Here is a 22,223-nt window from a genome sequence, read left to right as displayed (position 1 = left end):
TCAGACATGTGATTTCCAAGTATTTTCTCCCATTGAGTTGGCTGCATTTTTACCCTTTCGACTAAGTCCTGTGAGGTTTAATTTTGAGGTGTAATAAGTTTTAAGAATGGGAAGTATGACTCCCCCAACTACATTATTCTATTTCAAAATGGCTTTTGGCTATTTGGGGCCCCTTCCATATAAATTTGATTGACTTTTCCATTTCTGCAAAGGAGGCTGTTGGACTTTTAATTGGGATTGCATTGAATCTATATATCACTTCGGGTAAGATCGGCATCTTAACAATGTTTAGTCTTCCAATCCATGAACACAAAATATACTTTCATTTATGTAGGCCTCCTTTGATTTCTTAGCAATGTTTTGTACTTTTTAAAAAAAGATTTATTTATTTATTTCTCCCCCTCCCCTCCATCCCAGTTGTCTGTTCTCTGTGTCTATTCGCTGCGTGTTCTTCTTTGTCTGCTTCTGTTGTTGTCAGTGACACGGGAATCTGTGTTTCTTTTTGTTGCGTCATCTTGTTGTGTCAGCTCTCCGTGTGTGTGGAGCCATTCCTGGGCAGGCTGCACTTTCTTTCGCGCTGGGCAGCTCTCCTTACGGGGCGCACTCCTTGCGGGTGGGGCTCCACTACGCGGGGACACCCCTGTGTGGCAGGGCACCCCTTGCGCGCATCAGTGCTGCGCGTGGGCCAGCTGCACACAGGTCAAGGAGGCCTGGGGTTTGAACCGAGGACCTCCCATGTGGTAGGCGGACGCCCTAACCACTGGGCCAAGTTTGCTTCCCTATGTTTTGTACTTTTTGTATACAAGTTCTTCATATCCTTGTTTAGATTTATTCATAGATATTTGATTCTTTTAGTTGCTACTGTAAATGGAATTTTTTTTCTTGGTTTCTTCTTCTGATTGTTCATGGTTTGTGTATAGAAAAACTAAAATGATTTTTGGGTGTTGATTTTTACCCTGCCATTTTGCTTAATTCATTTATTAGTTCTAGGAGGTTCATTGTGTATTTTTCAGGATTTTTGGTATATAGAATCATGTCAGCTGCAAAGAGGAAATGTTTTACTTCTTCCTTTCCAATTTGGATTAATTATTATTTTTTTCTTTTTCTTTTTCTTTTCCTTTTTCTTTTTTTTCCTAATTGTTCTGGCAAGAAATTCCATGCATTGTCAAATAACAGTGGTGACAGTGGGCATCCTTGTCTTGTTCCTGATCTTAGAGGGAAAGTTTCCAGTCTTTTCCATTATGTAGGATATTAGCTATGGGTTGTTTTTTTTTTTCATATATGTCCTTTATTATGTTGAGGAAGTTTCCTTCTGTTGCTTGTGTTCTAACTGTTTCTATGAGATAATAAATAAAAAATAAATAAATCTTTAAAAAAAAAGCAGCAGCAGAAAGGGCAAACTTGATAGCTTATCTCAAAAAAAGCTAATAATGAGTAATAGTTGAGCATTGTGTTATTTATTACAAAACAAAAATGACTTGTGACTTTTTTTTTCTCTCCCTTCCCCCTCCCCAGTTGTCTGCTTTCTGTGTCCATTCTCTGAGTTCTTCTGTGACCGCTTCTATCCTTATCAGCAGCACCAGGAATATGTGTTTCCTTTTGTTGCATCATCTTGTTGTGTCAGCTCTCCATGTGTGCAGCACCATTCTTGGGCAGGCTGCACTTTCTTTCGCGCTGGGCGGCTCTCCTTACGCGGGGCATTCCTTGCACGTGGGGCTTCCCTCCGCGGGGGATACCCCTGCGTGGCACGGCACTCCTTGCATGCATCAGCACTGCGCATGGACCAGCTGCACATGGGTCAAGGAGACCCGGGGTTTGAACCTTGGACCTCCCATGTGGTAGGCGGACACCCTATCCATTGGGCCAAGTCTGCTTCCCGACTTCTGACTTTTTTACATGTACCATATTTAAATTGATCTCATCACCAGAATTCAGATAATGAATGGCTGATAGGATATTTTTGTTGGACAGTCCTGAGTTAAATAAGATTGGCTTATAGTTAAATGTATATGATCAAGCTTTTTGAATTTTGACAGTAATTCTGGTTCAGCAAGTGCTATCTCTCTTTCCTCCTTCTAAAGATATAATTGGATTCAAAGCGAGGTTGCAGTTGTAGTGTTCAACTTTTAACAAAGATGGTGAATGCCAACTCACAACTTACAGAAGATTGGTTTTATGTTTAGATTTATATAATGGTTTTATGAATATATTTAAATACTAAGGGAAATCCCTTCACTGTCTCATAGAGCAAGACTCATCTGTGTTTCACTTGGTGTTCATCAGCCTGTTTAAAGGCAGTTGTTGAAAATTAGGTAGCTTTGTTCACTTTATCTTTTTTGGTCTTAACTGTGTCAATCTAATTAAAATTCCCTGTATCTGAAATGTTGCCTTTCAATTAATAAAAGGTATTTTGGTGTGATTTATATAAGATACCAAATAAAGAATGCTGAACACTTCATAAATAAATAAATAAATAAAGTCTCCTATTATTAATGTAGAATCATCAATTTCTCCCTTTAACTCTGTCACTATTTGCTCCATATATTTTGGGGTTCTGATGTTAGATGCATATATATTTATGATTGTTACATCTTCTTGTTGAATTCACATCTTTATCGGTATATAATGACTATCTTTGTCCCTCATAATGGTTTTGACTTCAAGTCTATTTTATCTGATATTAGTATAACTACCCCTTCTCTCTTTTGGTTACTACTTGCATGGTGTGTATATATATATATATATATTTTTTTTTTTTTTTTTTTCCCATCCTTTCACCCTCTTCCTACTTGTATCTTTGAATTTAAGGTGAGTCACTTGCAGACAGCATATAGTAGGTCATCTTTTTTTATCCATTTTGCCCATCTCTGTCTTTTGACTGGAGAGTTTAATCCATTTACATTTAAAGTAATGCAAAACTTAAAGATAGGGAAACGGACTTTGGCCCAGTGGTTAGGGCGTCCGTCTACCGCATGGGAGGTCCGCCGTTCAAGCCCCGGGCCTCCTTGACCCGTGTGGAGCTGGCCCATGCGCAGTGCTGATGCGCACAAGGAGTGCCGTGCTACACAGGGGTGTCCCCCGCGTAGGGGAGCCCCACGCGCAAGGAGTGCACCCATAAGGAGAGCCGCACAGCGCGAAGGAGGGAGCAGCCTGCCTAGGAATGGCGCCGCCCACACTTCCCGTGCCGCTGATGACAACAGAAGCGGACAAAGAAACAAGACGCACCAAATAGACACCAAGAACAGACAACCGGGGGAGGGGAGGGGAATTAAATAAATAAATAAATAAATCTTAAAAAAAAAACCAAAATCTTAAAGATAATGCAAAACTTTGTTCTGCCATTTTGCTATTTAGCCTTTGTAAGTCTTTTTTTTTTTTTTTAAGATTTATTTATTTATTTAACTCCCCCCCTCCCCTGGTTGTCTGTTCTTGGTGTCTATTTGGTGCGTCTTGTTTCTTTGTCCGCTTCTGTTGTCGTCAGCGGCACGGGAAGTGTGGGCGGCAAAAATATGGAACGCTTCACGAATTTGCGTGTCATCCTTGCGCAGGGGCCATGCTAATCTTCTCTGTATCGTTCCAATTTTAGTGCTGCCGAAGCGAGCACTAGCCTTTGTAAGTCTTACACCTTTTTGTCCTTTAATTCCTCTGTTAATGTCTACTTTTTTTCTATCTGGTTATGTCATTGTCTTTTTGGTGCATCGCTTCACTGCTCAGGCACCTGTGCCTCTCAGCATGGGCCTGGGACACCTTTTTCCTTTTTTTACCAGGAGGTCCTAGGGATCAAACCTGGGTCCTCCATATGGTAAACAGGAGCACATTTGCTTGAGCCACAGCCGCTTCCCCCTACTTTTATATTTATTTGATTTTTTGTTTTGTATCATGTTGAGTGCCTTCTTTTCTCTATCTGGGTATATTTTACATATATTTTCTCTGTGATTACAATGACTTAAAATTTAACATCCTAAATATATAACAATCATATTTAATTTGATACCAACTTGACTTCAATAGCATACATATATACATTTCCTATACCTCTCCATGCCCCCACCTTTTTTATACTTGCTACAACTTATATCTTTGTACTCAGTATGTCCAAAACCATAGATGTATTATTACTTTTTATGCATTTGCATATTAGCAACTGTAGAAAATAAGAAGTGGAGTTATGTATAAGTACCCAAATGGGGGTACTTGTGCCACCTCAGTTCCTGGTTTCTGTTGTGCCTTTCCTCTCTCTTTTGTTGTGTCATCATCTTGCTGCGTGACGCACTTGTGTGGGCATTGACTCACCACATGGGTACACATTTTTTTACCAGGAGGCCCCAGGGATTGAACCTGGGTTCTCCCCTATGGTAGGCAGAAGTCCAATCACTTGAGCCACATCTGCTTCCTGGGGCTTCTTTATATATGACACATTGTTTTTCTCTTGCGGCTTTCAGGACTCTCTCCTTGTTCTTTGCATTCAATATGTGATCACTATATGATGGGGTGTAATTTTCTTCAAGTTTATCCTGTTTGATATTCTCTAGGTTTCTCGAATATGCCTATTCACATTTTTGCTAAGTTTGGGAAATTCTCTGTTATTATCTCTTTAAATACTCCTTTGCCCCTTTTCTCTCTTTCTTCTCCTTCTAGGACTCCTATAATGCATATATGGGTACACTAGATGGTGTCCCAAAGGTGTCTTATGCTATTTTCACTTTTTATAATTATATTTTCTTTTTGTTCCTCAGCCTGACTCATTTCAGTTGTCTTGCCTTTGAGTTCACCGATTTTTTCTTCTCCAATCTGCTCTTTTTTTTCCCATTTTCACCAAGAGGCCAGGGATAGAACCCAGGTCCTCCCATATGGTAGGCAGAAGCTCTATCAGTTGAGTCACATCCATTTCCCTCCATCTGCTCTTAAAGCCCTCCTGGGAAGTTATTGTCATCTTCAAATCAGTAGTTCTGTGTTTTAGTTTGCTAAGCTGCTCAAAGCAGATACCATGAAATGTGTTGACTTTAACAATGGGAATTTATTAGTTTACAAGCTTACAGTTTTGAGGCTGAGACAAATGTCCATTAAGGTATCAACAGGTGATGCTTTCCTTCCAAAGATCGGCTGCTGGTGATCCTGGACTCCTCTGTCACATGGCAAGGCATGTGGAGGTGTCAACTGGTCTCTCCCTTCTCTTCTGAGTTTTGTTGCTTTCAGCTTCCTGTTCTGTGACTTTCTCTTTTTTTCTGTATTCATCTCATTTATGAAGGACTCCAGTAAAAGGAGTAGGAGCTACCCTGGGTGATACCTTAACTGAAACAACCTCATCAAAAGGTCTTACTTATAATAGGTTTATACCAAAAGGAATGGATTAAATTTAAGAGCATGATTTTCTGGGGTACATAGAGTTCCAAACCACCACATTCTGTTTGGCTCTTTTTTAAAATTTCTATCTCTTTACTAAGATTCTCATTTTGCTCATTCAATGTTTTCCTGATATCCTTTAGTTCTTTCTCTGCATTTTCCTTCATATCCTTGAGCATTTTTAAGATCATTTTTTTTTTTAAGATTTATTTATTTGTTTAATTTCCCCCCCTCCCCTGGTTGTCTATTCTTGGTGTCTATTTGCTGCGTCTTGTTTCTTTGTCCGCTTCTGTTGTCGTCAGCGGCATGGGAAGTGTGGGCGGCGCCATTCCTGGGCAGGCTGCACTTTCTTTTCACGCTGGGCGGCTTTCCTCACGGGCGCACTCCTTGCGCGTGGGACTCCCCCACGCGGGGGACACCCCTGTGTGGCACGGCACTCCTTGCGCGCATCAGCACTGCGCATGGCCAGCTCCACACGGGTCAAGGAGGCCCGGGGTTTGAACCGCGGACCTCCCATATGGTAGACGGACGCCCTAACCACTGGGCCAAAGTCCGTTTCCTAAGATCATTTTTTAAAAGTCTATGTTTGGTATGTTCACATTCTAGTCTTATTCTTCGGTGTTTTCTGGATTTTTATCCTCTTCCTTTGGACAGAACATCATTTCCTGTTTCTTGTTTTCTTGTATTCTTTTTTTTTTTTTTTGCACACTGTACCTTTTAATATCTTATAAAATGTTAACTCTGGGTTTTTGTTCCCTGAAAAGTCTGTTTCTTGGTTTTGTAAACAGCTGGTTATAAGACAGCTTCTTCTTGAGCTTCAGCCCTTCAATTAACTGTCTCTCACAGCTCTGAGGACGCATAGTGTCTTTATGACTCTGCCACCATGGCCCTTACCCAGAGTGGATTGGAACAAATGACCACCCTAAGAGCCAGGCCCCAAGGCATCCAAAGTCCCTAATCAAAAGCCATGATCAGCAATTGGCCATGCCCACCCTGGTCTTGGGGAAGAGGATTTTTATGTCCCTTCTGTCACCAGTGAGACAGTAAGGGACTGGACTCCAGGGTAGCCTGCTGCAAGAGTGGTGGACGGGAGCCACTAACTACAACGCAGAAAGCAATTTACTGTAATTTACCATCCCTTTCCTTCTGCTCTTCCCTGGATGCTGTACAGTGTTCTCTTGGTCTACAATGTTTCAAAATAATTGTTTCAGACAGTTTCCTGCCTAGTTAATAATTGTTCTGGTGGAAGGACTGAATCCTGGAATGCCCCACTCTGCCATCTTCCCACAATCTTCTTTCTTTGCAATATTTTTGCAACTTCCTGTGAGCCTGTGATTATTTCAAAATAAAAAGTAAAAAAAAAAAGTATGCTACTTTTCTGGTTGTGGGGGTTTTTCACTGACTGTAGCAATTTGACATTATATATTAATGCCAAAAACGATATTATGTTTGTAAACTGGTCTGTTCCTCTAGGCATGATGCCCTTTGATTGTATTAAATTCAAGGGTTTTACATTTACTGGATTAAATCAAGATTAGGGCTTTCATTTGGCCATATCAGTATGGCGTGACTCAGGGTTGAGTTCCTGACCTGTTGATGGGTTGATAGAAACAGACACTCAAGAAGATACACAGAAGAAGACACAAAAGTTCCACAGACACAGAAGAGAGAGAACTTTTGCCAGTTTTGATCCTGGAGCCCTGGGGAGAGATGAGCCATTTGCTGATAGTTTACAGCGAAAGAGAATGGAGCTTTAAGAGAAGAGGGAAGGAGAGACCAGGCAGAGGTCATCTGTCATCTTGCTTCAACATGTGGCGACAGTGGGTGAGGAAACAACCTTGAGTTGGACTCTTTAGGACCTTGTAACTGTACACTTTTACCCCAAATAAATTCCCTTTATAAAAGCCAACAGATTTCTGGTACTTTGAATCAGCACCCCTTTGACTGACTGACCTCAGGCTATAAGCCTTGAGCCACAATGACTCCCAAGAGTCTGTGAAATAGTCCCACCTGCAAGACCGGTGGGTTAAGAGGAACATCTGAGCCTGGAGGAACATCTCAGGACTTGAGAAAGAGAGGGGAGTCTTTGGGAGCTGACTCTGGCTTCAGTAGTGCCACAGTTTAACTCAGTGAGAACACCAAGGGCATGGGATTAATAGTCACAGTACCCTGACTTTCTGCTAAGTATTATAGTTTTCCAAGTCCATTCATTTACATTATCCCAATAATAATAAGAGCAGAAAATTCTCTCCAGGCCTTTTGTAAGGTACACAAGACCCTCTATTTCTGTTGTCTTCTGAATCTCTTCTATTTGAACCCTATTGCTCAAGCCATTTAAGGCTCTCTGGGAGCCCACTAACAAGCCTTTGCACACACAGTCTCTTACATTTGGGGATCCCCCTTTTTCCTTTCACTCCCTTTGACTAAAGAACTCATTCACTCTTTTAGAAAGGTCCAGCATGACCGCTATTGGAAAGACTTCCTAGATTCTCCCCACCTGTCCATGCCATTCACCTCCCATCTTCCAGTGCTGTTCCAACTTGACAATTAACCTAATCTTCTAGGTATTCAGTGCAACCCCTATTTGACAAATCTCCATTAAAACATTTACCTCACTATATTTTCATTATTTGTTTAAACATGTCTGTTTCTACTAGACTGAAGATCCCCTGAGGGCAGAAATTTTGTGACATTCATCTTTGTATTTTTAGTACGCAGCAGCAATGCCATGCTGTGGGTTCTCAATATTTGATGAATGAAGGAGCCAAGCCAGGGACATGACAATCTTGGAGACCTCTGCAGTTTAGGCAAACTCAACCCAGGTTCTTGGTTTATTCCAGCCCAAAGCCACGTGTTTTGCTGTTAGCTGAGGCTCTGGTGTCTTAGCCCGATGACCTCTTGCGTCTGGTTAGGCCCTGTCTAGGTGTGTGATTCTGTTTCCTTACCTTTAAAAATGGACAATCAAAGCTCTCCTCAAAGGGTTGCTGAGAGGATTACAGGAGACACTGCATGAAAAGCTTTTAGCACAGTGCCTTGCAGAGAGTAATGAAAGACTCCTCAAAAATATGCCTGAGTATATGGGAACCTCTTGTATTTTTTATTGTAACATTTTGTGTTATTTATCTTTTTTAAAAAGATAATTTAAAAAGAAAAAAAAAAACATGCCTGTGAAAGTGTGAACGAATGGAGGAGTGAAAGAAATGGCTTGGGGTGCCTGTTCATTTATTAAAGCCTACTCTGTGCCAGGTACTGCCCTAAGTACAGCATGATAACTGCAGAGAAGCCACACAGCTCACTGCAGCGCTCCTAAGCCAGATTTCATGGAATCAGGGAACGTTTTCTGGAGCGAGAACTGTGATGGGGGAGGGGCCTACAAAGATGAAGGCAGCAACTGATGGCTATGGTGGGCTTTCCTGGCAGTTAGCAGGATCCTGCATGCTAGACAGCACGTTTTTCTGGGGTTCTCGACATCACAGCTGTGTAGAAGTGGGTGGCTTAGTATCCCACGATTGCGCGCGGAAGGGCAGCTCAGAGTGGTGGTCAGAAGCGCTGGAATCGACGTTGAATTCCGGTCCCGTTGAGTTATTAGCAGCGTGACTTTGGTAAAGTTAATGAACCTCTCTGAACTTTCCCAAATGTAAAAAGTCTGTTTAGAATACTTGGCTGCCAGACTTCCTGTGAGATCACGTGACCGAGCGTACGTGAAGACAGGCTTTATTTAGAAGCTACAAAACGCCCAGGCCAGTCGCCGCCGTTCGGCCGGACCTGCCGGGCACGCAGAGGCGTGGGCTCGCCCTCGCGGTGAGCGCCGTGGGTCCGCCGCGAGCCCGTCAGGCACCGCGGGTGGCGCCCCGGGGGCTGGCAGGACCCTGACCCCAAGATGGCGGCGCCCAGCGAAGCGGCCGCAGCAGCCTCGGGGGAAGGCGGCGGCGGGGGCAGCGGCTTTGGATCCTGGCTGGACGGACGGTTGGAGGCACTCGGAGTGGACCGAGCCGTGTACGGCGCCTACATCCTGGGTGTCCTGCAGGAGGAGGAGGAAGAAGAAAAGCTGGACGCGCTGCAGGGTATTCTCTCTGCTTTTTTGGTGAGAAGCTCGGACATGTTCCTTCAGCCTCAGGCGGCTGCCCGAGGGCCCTGTGGAGACTTCTCATTCCCTTTCCCCTGCCCAGAGTCCTAGGGGGTTAGTGGTCTCACCTGGGAGAGGAATCGTCCTCTGAGCGCCGGGCCGCGGGGAAAGGAGGTTGTTCCCCACCCGAGGTTTTGGGAAGCCGGAAGGTTGCAGGTACCTAGAGAGGAATGGCTTTCCCTCATTTCTGGGGACAAGGCCCTCTTGATGCCCCGGGGTGAGCTGGTGAGTGTTCTTCCGCAGGCACTGAAATGTTTAAATGAGAATTTTATCATAAACGTCTAACAACCGGTTTCCTTCACATCCGTTGACAGTGTTGAGAGGAGGGGATGCGGTGTTCTGGGGGCTTGAGGTAGGAGTCCAGAAAAGGTAAGCTGCCGGCAGAGGTCTTTTCATGCCTGCCTAGGTGGAATCGAAGCAGACGTTTCACTTGATCCTTTACACAGTAGTCAGAAATGCAGCGATCGTAGGTGTGGGGGTGACAGGAGGGAAAGGGAGAATGAGAGCTATCAGAGCTTTGAAGAAGGGAAATAAAACTTGGTACTTAGCCTCTTAGTAGCAGATTCAAGAATTCAGAAATGTGTACTTTTAACTGTGTTTATTCAGTCAGTCACCAAGATGTCTACTTTTCCAACTTGATCCTTTCTGCTGTCTTCATCTCTGCTTCCCCTCACCACTGACACACACACTTATTAGACTGGTTGTTATAGGTTACATTAGATTGGTTACAGATGCTGCCTGTGGCTTTGCAACAAATTGTTTTCTTTTAGCACAAGATCAAAAATAAATTTTACTTACATCATCACTAATTGGTGTAGAAGTCAAAATTGGCTTTGCATTCTTGGTTTAGAGGAGATCCTGGAAATCAGACTGCTCTTGTGGGAGCCACCTGCCTGTTAAGAGCTTTAATCCTGTGGCATCTATCACATCGAACAGGTCAAAAATATGGGTTCATTTGTTATCCTCCAGGTCAATTTTCAGGGACTATTAAAAAGCGTCAAAAGATACTGGGAACATATGTAGATGTAAATATACATATATACTTTTTTGAAGAAGAAGAAGAAGGGTAGGTAAGAGAGAACTTTTTTAAAATCCAAAAATATTTTGCTGACATGTCCATTGTGCAGATTCTGTGGCAGGAGATGGTGTGGGGTGGAGCAGGGAGTGGGTGCTTGGACTAAATCATGTACACTTGGTGGAAGCACAGTTCATTGATTGGGCACGCAGTTGAAACATGATACTATTGCAGCTGTTCAGGTCCTCCTGGCAGTGGTCCCTTTGAGTCCAAGGGCCTGCACTGGGGAGATTGGGCTATAAATGGGAAAGCTTTAAAACAGCTTGTAATGCAGCTCTAAAGTTTAGTGGAAATGCAACACAGTGGAGTAAATTATTTTCTTGGATGCTGACATTGCAGGTTGTAGGGGGGGAAATGTAGGAAGCGAGCAATTTATATTAGTTTTTATTTATAACTGGGAGTTTTTTTTAAAGAATCATGAAGAGGAAGTGGAAATAACTTGGATACCCCTTGGTACAAGCTCCTTGATCAGTTCTTTTTGTGGTGTCATTATTTGTAGCTTTGTTCTGCTGATAAAGGCAGCATGAGTTTCCTTAGATTCTTCCAATCTCTTTGTAGAAGAGAAAAAAATTCCCAGGAACAGAATTGGTTCTTTAAATCTGCCTCATTTGTGTAAACTGCAAAAGACAAAATTATTTTTAAGGGTGGCTTTCCCTCCCCCTACCTGATTCATACATTGTATTTAATTTTCTCATAGTTTTCCCAGCCCCTTCTATACAGAAACTGACTGTAGGACGAATTGACTAGGAATTCCATGGGGAGGCAGGGGTCTTGTCCATTAAACAACTGAGGAGCATCTTTACAGAGCAACAAGGACAAATGAATTTGGTATATATTCAAAGCTCTACTTTCTATCCGTCAGTCTGGCTGCATATAGTGACAGGAACTCCTGACTGTCTACCAGATCCCTTTCTAGGAAAAACAAAATACATAGCTAGATCAGCCACCAGATTGAGCTAGGATTAAATATTAGTAATTAAGAAGGTTGTTGGCAACAATTTGTCATTAGATTCAAGAACATTGTTATAGTCAAGAGCAAATAACTGTAAACAAGTAAAAACTATATATCATCCTTATTATTCTTTTCAGTAATATTTGCATTAATTGATTGATTCATCAAATTTGTATTGAGTGCTTATTTTATGCCAGACAGTGCCCTAAGTCCTTGAGGGTATGTCAGGGAACAAAATAGACCAAAATCTTTGCCCTCATGTGTTATGTTCTAGCACAAAAAAAACCACAATAAACAAAAACCATCATCAGTAAATTACATATTATGCTAGAAAGTAATAGTGCTATGAAAAAAGCATTGTGGAGATTAGGAGTAGAGGGGAGGGGTGGGTTACAGTTTTAAGTAGGGTATGGTCAGGTGTGTTAGGGTTCTCTAGAGACACAGAACTTACACTGTATGTGTGTTTACACATGAGATTTATTACAGAAACTGGCTCACCTAGTTGTGGGGATTGGCATGTCTGATTTGCATAGGGCAGGCCGCAAGCTGCAAAGTCCAATAAAGGTGATTCTGAAATCTGGCACGTCTGAAGTCTGTACGGTAGGTCACAGATTGGAAATTCCAGTGAAGGTGAGGTTGCATTCCCAAGAGAAACTGCCTGACTGAAATAGAGGCAGAAATTCTCTCAGACTTCTGACTTCCTCAGTTCTGACTTTTAAGACCTCTAGCTGATTGGATGAGGAGACTCTCCTCTTTGTGGAGGGTAGTCTCCTTTGTTGATTGTAGATGCAATCAACTGACTGTAGATGCAAATCCATCTCCAAAACAACTTCAGAGTAACAATCAGGCCAGTGCTTGCTTGACCAAACAACTGGACAACAGAATCTAACCAAGTTCGCACATAAAATTAATTATAACATCAAATGTATTACATTTTATGAAGCTGTTTATATACCAGCTTATTAAACTGTAAGCATCATGAAGCTAGGCAATAAGTCTCATTCTCCTTAATACTCATCTTGGTACCTTGAACATAGGCACCTTCTGGATGAAAACTTGAATAAATGGATGAATGTACTTGTTTGGTGTCAGTGAAGAAATTGGAACTATTAAACTACTTTCCCGGGAAGCAGACTTGGCCCAATGGATAGACTGTCCATCTACCACATGGGAGGTCTGCGGTTCAAGCCCTGGGCCTTCTGGACCCATGTGCAGCTGGCCCAAGTGCAATGCTGATGTGCAAGGAGTGCCTGTGCCACGCAGGGGTGTCCCCGCATAGGAGAGCCCAACGCACAAGGAGTGCGCCCCATAAGGAGAGCCGCCCAGCGTGAAAGAAAGTGCAGCCTGCCCAGGAGTATCACTGCACACATGGAGAGCTGTCACAGCAAGATGACGCCACAAAAAGAGATACAGATTCCCATGCTGCTGACAACAGAAGCGGACAAAAGAACACACAGCGGATAGACACAGAGAACAGACAACTGGGGTGGGGGTTGGGGAAGGGGAGAGAAATAAATAAATAAATAAATAAATAAATAAATCTTTAAAATAAATAAATAAACTACTTTCCCTTCCAAGACTCCCTTCCTCTTTTGCCTTTTCACTCCTTTTTCCTGTCCATTTTTCTTTTCTTCTTCCTTTGCCCTTTTTGATGGGCGCTCTGTGAACGACAGAAACTCTGGACCAAAGAAGTTCTGCATGCTTGGTAAATATGTTAAAATGATGCAGGGTAGAGGACAGAATCCTCTGTGGGCCCAAAGTAAGGATATCTACAATAGGTTTGGATTCTGACTCTCCTCACTTCCCTTTGGAGAGATAGTATAGTACAATGGTTAAGAACATGTGCTCCAACCCAGACTGCATGAGTTCAAATTCTGTTTAATCTACTTATTACTTGTGTAACCTTGGGCAAGTCACTTAACCTGTGCCTTGGGTTTCTCATCTATAAATTGAGAATCATTCGTGCTTACTTCATGGGATTGTTTAAAGTATTGAGAATTCTCATGCAAAGTAATTAGAACAGTGCCTGGCCTTGAGGAGTGGAATGTGAATGTGAAGGCAGCCATAATGAAGATATTTGTTCAATGCCTATTCTTTGCCAGGTAGGATGGTTGTTTTATATAAATTCCCACTTAATGCTCACTAAAATCCAGGGAAGATGGAGGCTTAGGAAGTTAAGAAACTTGCTCATATAGCTGGGATTTGAACTTAAGTACGTCTGACACCAAAGTTAACATCCTCTTGGTTACACCATGCTGAGGGAGATTAGCGTGCAGAATATGTATACTTATGTAAAATGGATGGTTGGACAGGAGACCATCTACTCATTTATCTCCTCTTTATGTGTACGCAAGCCATGGATATGACCCAGCATAAAAACTGATAAACTTTAGAGAATGTCCTGAGTTGAGCATATTAGCCAAGGAAGGTTTGACAGAGGAGAGTTTCAACTCAGGCAACAAGTATTTGTTACTAAAGGAGAAAAACTCCCCTTGAGTTGCTGGGACTCCCTTCCCCTGGAGTGTGGCAGGATGGAGTGGGTGCTCTTGCTATGGTAGATGTGGGTTACTGCAGGGTCACAGCTGTGTCCATAGCCTCAGAAGAGAAAGGGACTCTATTTTATTTTATTGCTCCCAAACCCTTCCCAGCTCCAGCTGGGAGAGCTGTGCCCTCTGCACAGGCTGTTTTCAGGTTGATACTGTTTTGGAAGATACTTTCAGAAATTAACTGATCTAATTTTTCAACTAGGAAGAAGATTCCCTCCTTAATATTTGCAGGGAGATTGTGGAACGATGGTCGGAAACTCAGAACGTTGTCACCAAAGTGAAAAAAGAAGGTAGTGTTGGAGTTTTTATGTCTAACCTCCAGTGCCTTTTCCCATTGCCTTTGCTGTCCAGCTTTAGAGTTTTAATATTCCCGTTTGTATACTCATTCTCCCTAAGATAACTGAAGCTGGCAAACCACCTAGAGCTCACTTTTAACTTTTTACTATTTCCTTTACCTCTTAAATTTTCCTTTTCAAACTAATAAGTTATTTTCATTGTAGTTTTTATTTTTTTCTTTTTCTTTCTCTTTTCTTGGCCCCTTGTGGATTTGCCTTGCAAGTATAGGGTAAAATATTTTTTTCCCACCTCCCACCTTTTTCGTATTCACATTTCATAACACAAATGGTGCTTGGGCTTTTGTTTTATTCACCTGAACTCTTCAACCTTTAAAGTAGAATAAAAATGGGCTAATATACCCACCGTTAGGATGGTAAATTAGCTGTTTTTTTTTTGTTTTTTTTTTTAAGATTTATTTTTTCCCCTTCTCCCCCTCTGCCACCCTGTTTTTACTGTCTGCGTCCATTCACTGTGTGATCTTCTGTATCTATTTCTCTTTTTTGTCTTCTCATCTTTCTCCTGTAGGATTCAGAGGGGTTCAATCCTGGGGACCTCTGACATGAAGAGAGGTTCCCTATAAATTGCGCCTCAGTTCCTGATCTCTGCTGTGCTTCACTTTGACTCTCCCTCTTTTGTTGTGTCATCATCTTGTTGTGTGACTCACTTGCATGGGCACTGGCTCACCACATGAGCGCTCATGTGGGCACTTGGCTCACCATGCGGGCAATCAGCTCGCCACGTGGACACTTGCATAGGCACTTGGCTCACTGTGTAGGCACTGGCTTGCCATGCGGGTACTGGCCCACCACAGGGGTACCCATGTGGCTACTGGCTCTCCATGTGGGCACTCAGCTTGCTGCACGGGTACTTGGCTCACCACACAGGCACTCGACTCGCCATGCAGGCACCTACACGGGCACTTAGCTCATTGTGCGGGCACTCGGCTCACTGGGTGGGCACTCAGCTCACTGCGTGTGCACTCAGCTCACCATGCAGGCACTGGCTTGCTGCACAGGCACGCTTTCTTTTCTTCTTTTTCACCAGGAGGTCCAAGGGATCGAACCCCGGTCCTCCTTATGATAGGCAGAGGCCTTATCACTTGAGCCACATCTGCTTCCCGGCATATTAGCTGTTGAAAACTCAAATCATTAAAAACCAAAGTTGAATAAAATCTATTCTAAACTGTTCACACTGTTGGTTCTCAGTCTTGGCTGTACATTAGAATCACTTGATGTACTTAAAATACCAATTCCTGGGCCAGATCATGGACCAATTATATAAACAGCTTTGGGTTGCGGCCCAGGCATTGTTTGTTTGTTTGTTTTTCTTTTAATTCCCCCAAATGATTCTCATGTGCACCCAGGTTTGAGAACCACTACTCTACACCATTGCCCTTTTGATGAGAATGGAGAACTGAATAGTTGATTTTATTTGGTTTCTGAGATGAGAAGGAAGAAAGTTGCATGTTTGGAGGCTTAATTTTCTATGATTCTAATGCAGTGCTTTCAACCTTTTTTTCTCCAAGCAGCAGAACTTCAATATATAAAGCAAATAAAAGCAGAGCTGCTGTGATTGAAGACAGATACAAGGTCCAAATCCTGGCCTGTATGGCCTCTTCTTGGATTTCTCATTGGCTCCTGAGGCACCTTTGAACCCCAGGGTTCAAAGGAGTCAGTAGATACCAGTGCCTTTAGATCAGGCACTGCTTGGGTGGACTAGTGGGGTTCAGTGACCTCGTTTCTCTCACATACAACTTTGTTGTCCCTCCCTTTCACTGCCTCCCAGATGAGGTACAGGCCATTGCTACCCTGATTGAGAAGCAGGCACAGATTGTGGTGAAGCCCAGGATGGTGTCAGAAGAGGAGAAGCAAAGAAAAGCTGCCCTCTTGGCCCAGTATGCTGATGTGACAGATGAAGAGGAATATCCTTTCTGGAGTTGTGGCACCATACCCTTTTCTTTTTCTTTCTCTTTTCATGGCCACCAAGTGCTTTCTGGCTCACAGTGAGCTTAGAGAAGTTACCTTTTCCCCTCTACAATGGTAGTGCTCTCTGGTCCTTTGTGGGTGTGAGGAGTGATGGAATAGCTGATACTGGACTGTTTTTCAGCATACTAATATGTTCCTGAAAATTTTAGTGTAAGACTAATAATAATCTCAAATTGGGTTTTCAGTTAATAAGATACAGTTGAGATTCCTTTTGTATAACACCTTTCCGTGTAGTGCAGATTCACATGTATGATCCATTTATTTATATATATATATTTCCCATTTTTACATTCTTTCCCAGTAGATAAAGGAAACTGATGCACAAAGACACGAATGGGTGATCAGAGACATTTTGAGAATAGTGGCAAAACCAGGACTAGAACCTAGATATTTTGGGATGAAAGATTTCCTAAATTTGGGGGTTTCATTTGAATTTTTTTTTAATATTCCAGTGACTACATAATTAAAAGTGAGGCTGAACCTCCAAGCAATACTATTACTGTGTCTGGAATTTGAGTAGAGCTTGTGCAGAAAGAAAAGGTGTTGCTGGAAGGGTCAGGTTTGGCTCCCTGTGAACTTGAAATTTGTGTAGGAAATGTTTAACTTGCTGAACCTACTTAAATGGAGTATGTTGCTACATAATCCATTCAAGTAGGCATGATGCCCCCTGCATCTGGTATGATGTCAGCTGCCTAATTACAAATTTAGGAAAATTCTCAGTCTTTTGTGGGCCAGTTTCTTTTCTAGTTTTTCCTGATGACTTTTCTTAGATTAGCAGAGTTACAAAATCTCATTGATTTGGCTAGAAAATAAGGAGGTACCAGAGATTGAACCCAGGACCTCATATATGGGAAGGTGTTCAACCACTGAGCTATATCTGCTCCTCAGTAAGAGTTTGTTTTTTCATTTGTTTTTTTAGGAGCTACTGGGAATTGAACCTGGGACCTCATACATGGGAAGCAGGTGCTCAACCACTAGAGCTATAGCTGCTCCCCTAGAAAATAACCCCCCCAAACTCGAGATGGCTCCCTCATCTATTTACTTGAACTGAACCTGGGACCTCCCGTGTAGGAGGCAGGTGCTCAACTGCTTGAGCCACATCCAGTCCCCTGGAAAATAACTTTTAAAGCACTGATTTTCCTGAAGGGTTTGTTAAAACAAATATTTCCCACACTCAGAGTTCTGATTCTATAGGCCCAGAGTGGGGCATGAGAGTGTACATCTCTAACTAAAGTTCTCAGGTGGTTCATGCTATGAGACCTGTAACAAACTCCCAGTGGTTCGTGGTATGAGAACCACTGTTGTTTTGGAGGTCATCTTGCCAAGCCCCAGTTTCCAGATAATGTGGCAGTCTACCCAGATCAGCTTAAGTTTGTTTTCAGCCTCCAAGAGGTAAGGATCTTACAGAAGCTTTGAATAATCTTCCCTGAGACTTTTAAAGATCAATCTCCTGGGTTTACTACCACATTCCAAGCAAAGGTCCCTGTCCATTCAAAATGCCTTTCCTCCCTAGCAGTCTTTTGAATGTTTTCTAATGTGGTGTGGGGATGTGCCAACCCTTGTTTTCCATTCAGCTTTCCTTAACATCACTCACTGAAGCAGATGAGAAGGATGATTCAGGTGCCATCCCAACGAACATTGGTTCTAGCAAATGTATCCTTTTTGTCTTTCCCATGTGTTTTTCCATAGAATCTTCTTGAGAATCAGTTTTTATTTTGCCATGTTGTCATTGCTGAAGACTCCCTTTACCTCTAGGTACTCATGGCATGCCAGCATTGGGAGCTCTGTTCTTAGGACGGCCTTTGATAGTCAAATTAGGAAGAACTTTCCCCAAAGAAAACATATCAAACATGTACTCTGAAGGGATTAACTTGGAGAAAGGTTTCCTAAGGAAAATAAGAATCCATATTCCATGTATAGCATTAGATTAACCAGCAGTGTAGAAGCAATTAAAATAATATTGAAGTCTTGATCTTTGTCCTCAGACACCTTATAATTTGTTGGAAAGAGAATACAAACAGCTGAACACTTTAAACAAGCTAGAAGTATGTACATATTGAAATAAATGTGCTGAGGAAGGTCCCAGGATCTTCCAGAGTGGGAAAGAAGCCCTCAATCTCTTGAGCAACCTCAGCTCCCTGGTCTGCTGGATCTTATTGTCTCTCTGTGTGTTTCTTTTTGTTGTGTCAACTTGCTGCGCCAGCTCTCCATGCAGGCCAGCACTCCTGCATGGGCCAGCACTCTGTGTGAACCAGCTTTCCGCTCAGGCCAGCTCACCATGCGGACCAGCTTGCCTTCACCAGGAAGCCCTGGAAATTGAACCCTGGATCTCCTATATGGTAGATGGAAGCCCAATCACTTGAGCCACATCTGCGTCCCCAGAATCACTTTTGAGAAGCTTCCTAGAGAAGGTGGATTTAGGGATCCATCTTAAAGGTGTGGAATGTGATAGATTATTAAAAAAAAAAAAAAAAAGGGAGAGGTTATTTCAGGGAGATTTGTTTTAAAGCTTAACTAAAGCAGGAAAAAAAGTGATGATTTAAAAATAGAGAGGAGCTTGATTGGTATAAACAAGATTTTTTTTTTTTTTTTTAGGAGGTACTGGGAATTGAACCCGGGACCTTATACATGCAAGCAGGCACTCAACCACTGAACTACACTTGCTCCCAACAGGTTATGTTTTTAAAAATGAGGGGTAAAGTTTTTGACTTGGTGTTTTCTAATTGGTCAAACTTACTTCACATCTAATAAAGTTTAGAACTTATAGGTATTAGAACATAGTTTTCACTTAAGTGTTAGTGGTCTAGAATAAAAAGCAAATTGGCAAATTGATTAAGTTCAGTAAGGTTAAAGGACTTATTTAACTCTGTAGGAACTTTTTTTTTAACTTTTTATTTTTAAATACTTCCAAACTTACAGGACAGTTATAAAAATAATGCAAACCTCATATAAAGAATTCCAAAATACCCCTACTACCCATTAAGAACTTTAATAGTGCCAAGGATATAAACATTTTGCCAGTTACACTTATTCTATTAACTAAAACTATCCTAGATACTCAAATAATACTTTGCCATTGAATGATATAAGTACTTACTCTAGAATGAAATTTCATTTTGATGAAATACTTTAAAATTTATGATTTCCCATTAGATCAAAGATAAACATAAGTTTGTTTTTTTTTTTTTTAAAGACTAGGAAAAGGTAGAGCACATTCAGGACTCAACATGTGAAGAAGACAGCCAGAATAAGGAGAGTGCAGTGGTTTTAACTTGTTCCCTAATCCCTTAACTCACCTGTAGCTCTATTCCGAAACACCAATGTAGAAGATGTCCTCAATGCTCGAAAACTGGAGCGAGACTTGCTTCGGGATGGGTCACAAAAGAAGAAGGAGCAGGACAAGCTGCAGAGGGAGAGGGACAAACTAGCCAAGCAGGAGCGCAAGGAAAAGGAAAAGAAAAGGACACAGAAAGGGGAACGAAAGCGATAACCTTGGCCCTACTCTCTTCTCCCATGAACTGGATCAAAGGGAGAACTGGTTGTGCCACGTTAAAAGAAATGAAAGAACATTGCAAAGTGGTTTTCCAAGGCACTTCTCCTTTTGTTTACATGGTCAAAGGAAAATCACAAACGCTTCTAATTACAAAATGTGCCAAGTCTCTGTGGTGATTATTGTAATTGATGTCTGTACCAAAGAGTTGGAATGGGGGCAACCTTTATTTTTTTAATACTGAAATCCTGTGCTCCTTTTAGCCATTTTAAAAAGTCTTCCCTCACTTGGGTGAAAAACAGGAGGATTCAGAAAGCTAAGTTACAGTTTTTCAGTCTGAAAAAGCAGAAACATCAGCATTCCTTCCCTGAGATGAAATGTGGGAGTGCAGATTGCTTCAGAGGCAGTATTGAACCATTAATGTAATTTTTATGGCTGGCATAGAAAGCTAACAAAGAGTTCTTCCTGGCTTCAGATTTTAGTTTACATGGCAGCAAACTAGGAAAATAGGAATTATTTGAGGGAAATTCTCAATTTGAGGATGTTTTTTAAAAAAGTTTTAGCCTATCAGAGAAAAGGAAGTGTATTTTAAAATACCTTTTTCTCATCTAGGCTGTAACTTTAAGGATGTGTCAAATTTGGTGTAAGAATATCATCATTTACTAGATTCAGTTTTCCAAATCATGGATCCTCTTGAGTGCTGATAGAGATTTTAATCCATTTGCCCCAAAATGTATGAGTTTAAAGACCTGGTAATTCTGGAACTATCACCCAGTTAAGTAAAAAACACTGGAAATCTGCTAAAACAAAGTTAATTTAATAATGTACATAGTAGGTGCTCAAAACAAATTTATTGAGTGAGTGAGTGAATGAAATTGCTAGGGAGAGTCAAGTGAGTGGGAGCTCTCCATTTCCAATTTTGTCATAAGCCACATTCAATTGTAAATGAGGCCCTTTTCTACTTCAAGCCGCAGACTGTCCAGAAGCTTAAAGACTGCAATTTCACTGACAAAATGTAGGTATTTTATACCAGAGGTCTGTAGACTACTTGTCCTCAAGTCTGATTTGGGCTGGCCTGTTTTTGTATGGTGTAAACTAACATTGGTTTTTACATTTTTAAAGGATTGTAAAAAAAAAAAAAAAAAGTGATAGACATTATATGACCCTTAAAGCCTAAATTATTTACTGTCTGAAATCAGATAGTAAATCAGAAAAAGTTTGCTAACCTCTGTTATACCATTAACTATGAGCTTAACAAAACTTTTTATCTTTGTGCAGAAGGTAAAAAGATGCATGGTTATGGAAAAGGAGATGTCTTACCTCTTCATACACTCCTGTAACTGTGGCACTGCAAACAAAAATACCTTTTTAAAAAATAAACTTTATTGAAACCACTGCCTTACGATTTATTCTGATTCCTTCCAGCTACCCATGTAAATGAATTCTGTGTGGTTAGTCACTTAGAAATGTGTTAAATTTTTACTTTACTTTTGATTAGCTCTATAATATGCTCTAATTGTACAGCCTCTTCTGGAATGTATAAACTCTCTGCCTCAGTCTTCCTTTCTGTGAAGCTAGGGATTAGGGGGATCATAAAGATTACCTTGCTTTTTGGAAACTGAGTAAATTGGCTTTGAAATCCATTGAAGTACTCTTGGACTCTTAGTCCTTTATGTGATTGTAGCAATAAGCTGTGGCTACCTATAGGGTATGAGAGAGCCTGTTTCAATTTAGTAACCCTTATTCTGAAATTTTAGTTTATTCTCACTTTGATTTTGGTCTCTAGAGGAGTCAGGATATAACCATGGACCTTCAGGAGAAACTTGTCTCATCAGTTTGTTATAATGGTAGTTAATTTTGGGGGGACTCTATTATATATGTTACAGTTAAATGTAAACTCAAACTAGTATTTACTTAAACAGAAATAAAGGATCAGCTCACTAGGCCTTGAGAATGGTTATTCACTTAACTAAGGTGTTAAATCCTTTACATCTTAAATGTTCAGTATTGCAAAGGGTAAATTTTAAAGAGCCATATCTTCTATGGTGAGACTGACATATTAGGCAAATTTGGGATTTCAGTCATAACATAAATTACCATCTCTCAGACTTTATAGTAAGAGATTATTCAGGTGGGAGGGATACTGATGTAATAATTTAAAGTAACTGTTGGTTTTCAAGTACCTTTATATAAACTGCTTTTTTCCCATTAAAAAAAATCAAATACGCCTAATTCTTTTGAATAAGAAAATGGTGGGAACATCAGTTTTATCGGTTTCACCACAAATCTTATGTGTTGTTAGATAATTTTATGAAGTTTTTCCCATAGGTTATAATTTGTAAGTGCAATATGTAAGAATCATCCTTCAGA

At 41.3% G+C, this 22,223-nt stretch overlaps 1 protein-coding gene and 1 pseudogene across 1 annotated transcript; one reads left to right on the top strand and one right to left on the bottom strand.

The window, feature by feature from the left end:
* Positions 1–3,503: 3,503 nt before the first annotated feature.
* Positions 3,504–3,604, bottom strand: LOC111762576 (U6 spliceosomal RNA; annotated as a pseudogene).
* A 5,423-nt stretch (positions 3,605–9,027) lies between these two features.
* CCDC43 (coiled-coil domain containing 43) lies at positions 9,028–21,248 on the top strand. The gene is made up of 5 exons (XM_004451539.5): positions 9,028–9,427; positions 14,245–14,332; positions 16,164–16,299; positions 17,958–18,016; positions 19,666–21,248. The coding sequence occupies exons 1-5, from the start codon at positions 9,224–9,226 to the stop codon at positions 19,851–19,853; spliced, it is 675 nt and encodes a 224-aa protein (XP_004451596.1). The 5' UTR covers positions 9,028–9,223; the 3' UTR covers positions 19,854–21,248.
* The last annotated feature ends 975 nt before the right edge of the window (positions 21,249–22,223 follow it).

This window comes from Dasypus novemcinctus, chromosome 21, assembly GCF_030445035.2.
Source record: "Dasypus novemcinctus isolate mDasNov1 chromosome 21, mDasNov1.1.hap2, whole genome shotgun sequence".
NCBI lineage: Eukaryota > Metazoa > Chordata > Mammalia > Cingulata > Dasypodidae > Dasypus > Dasypus novemcinctus.
This window is presented reverse-complemented; position numbering and strand designations above follow the sequence as displayed.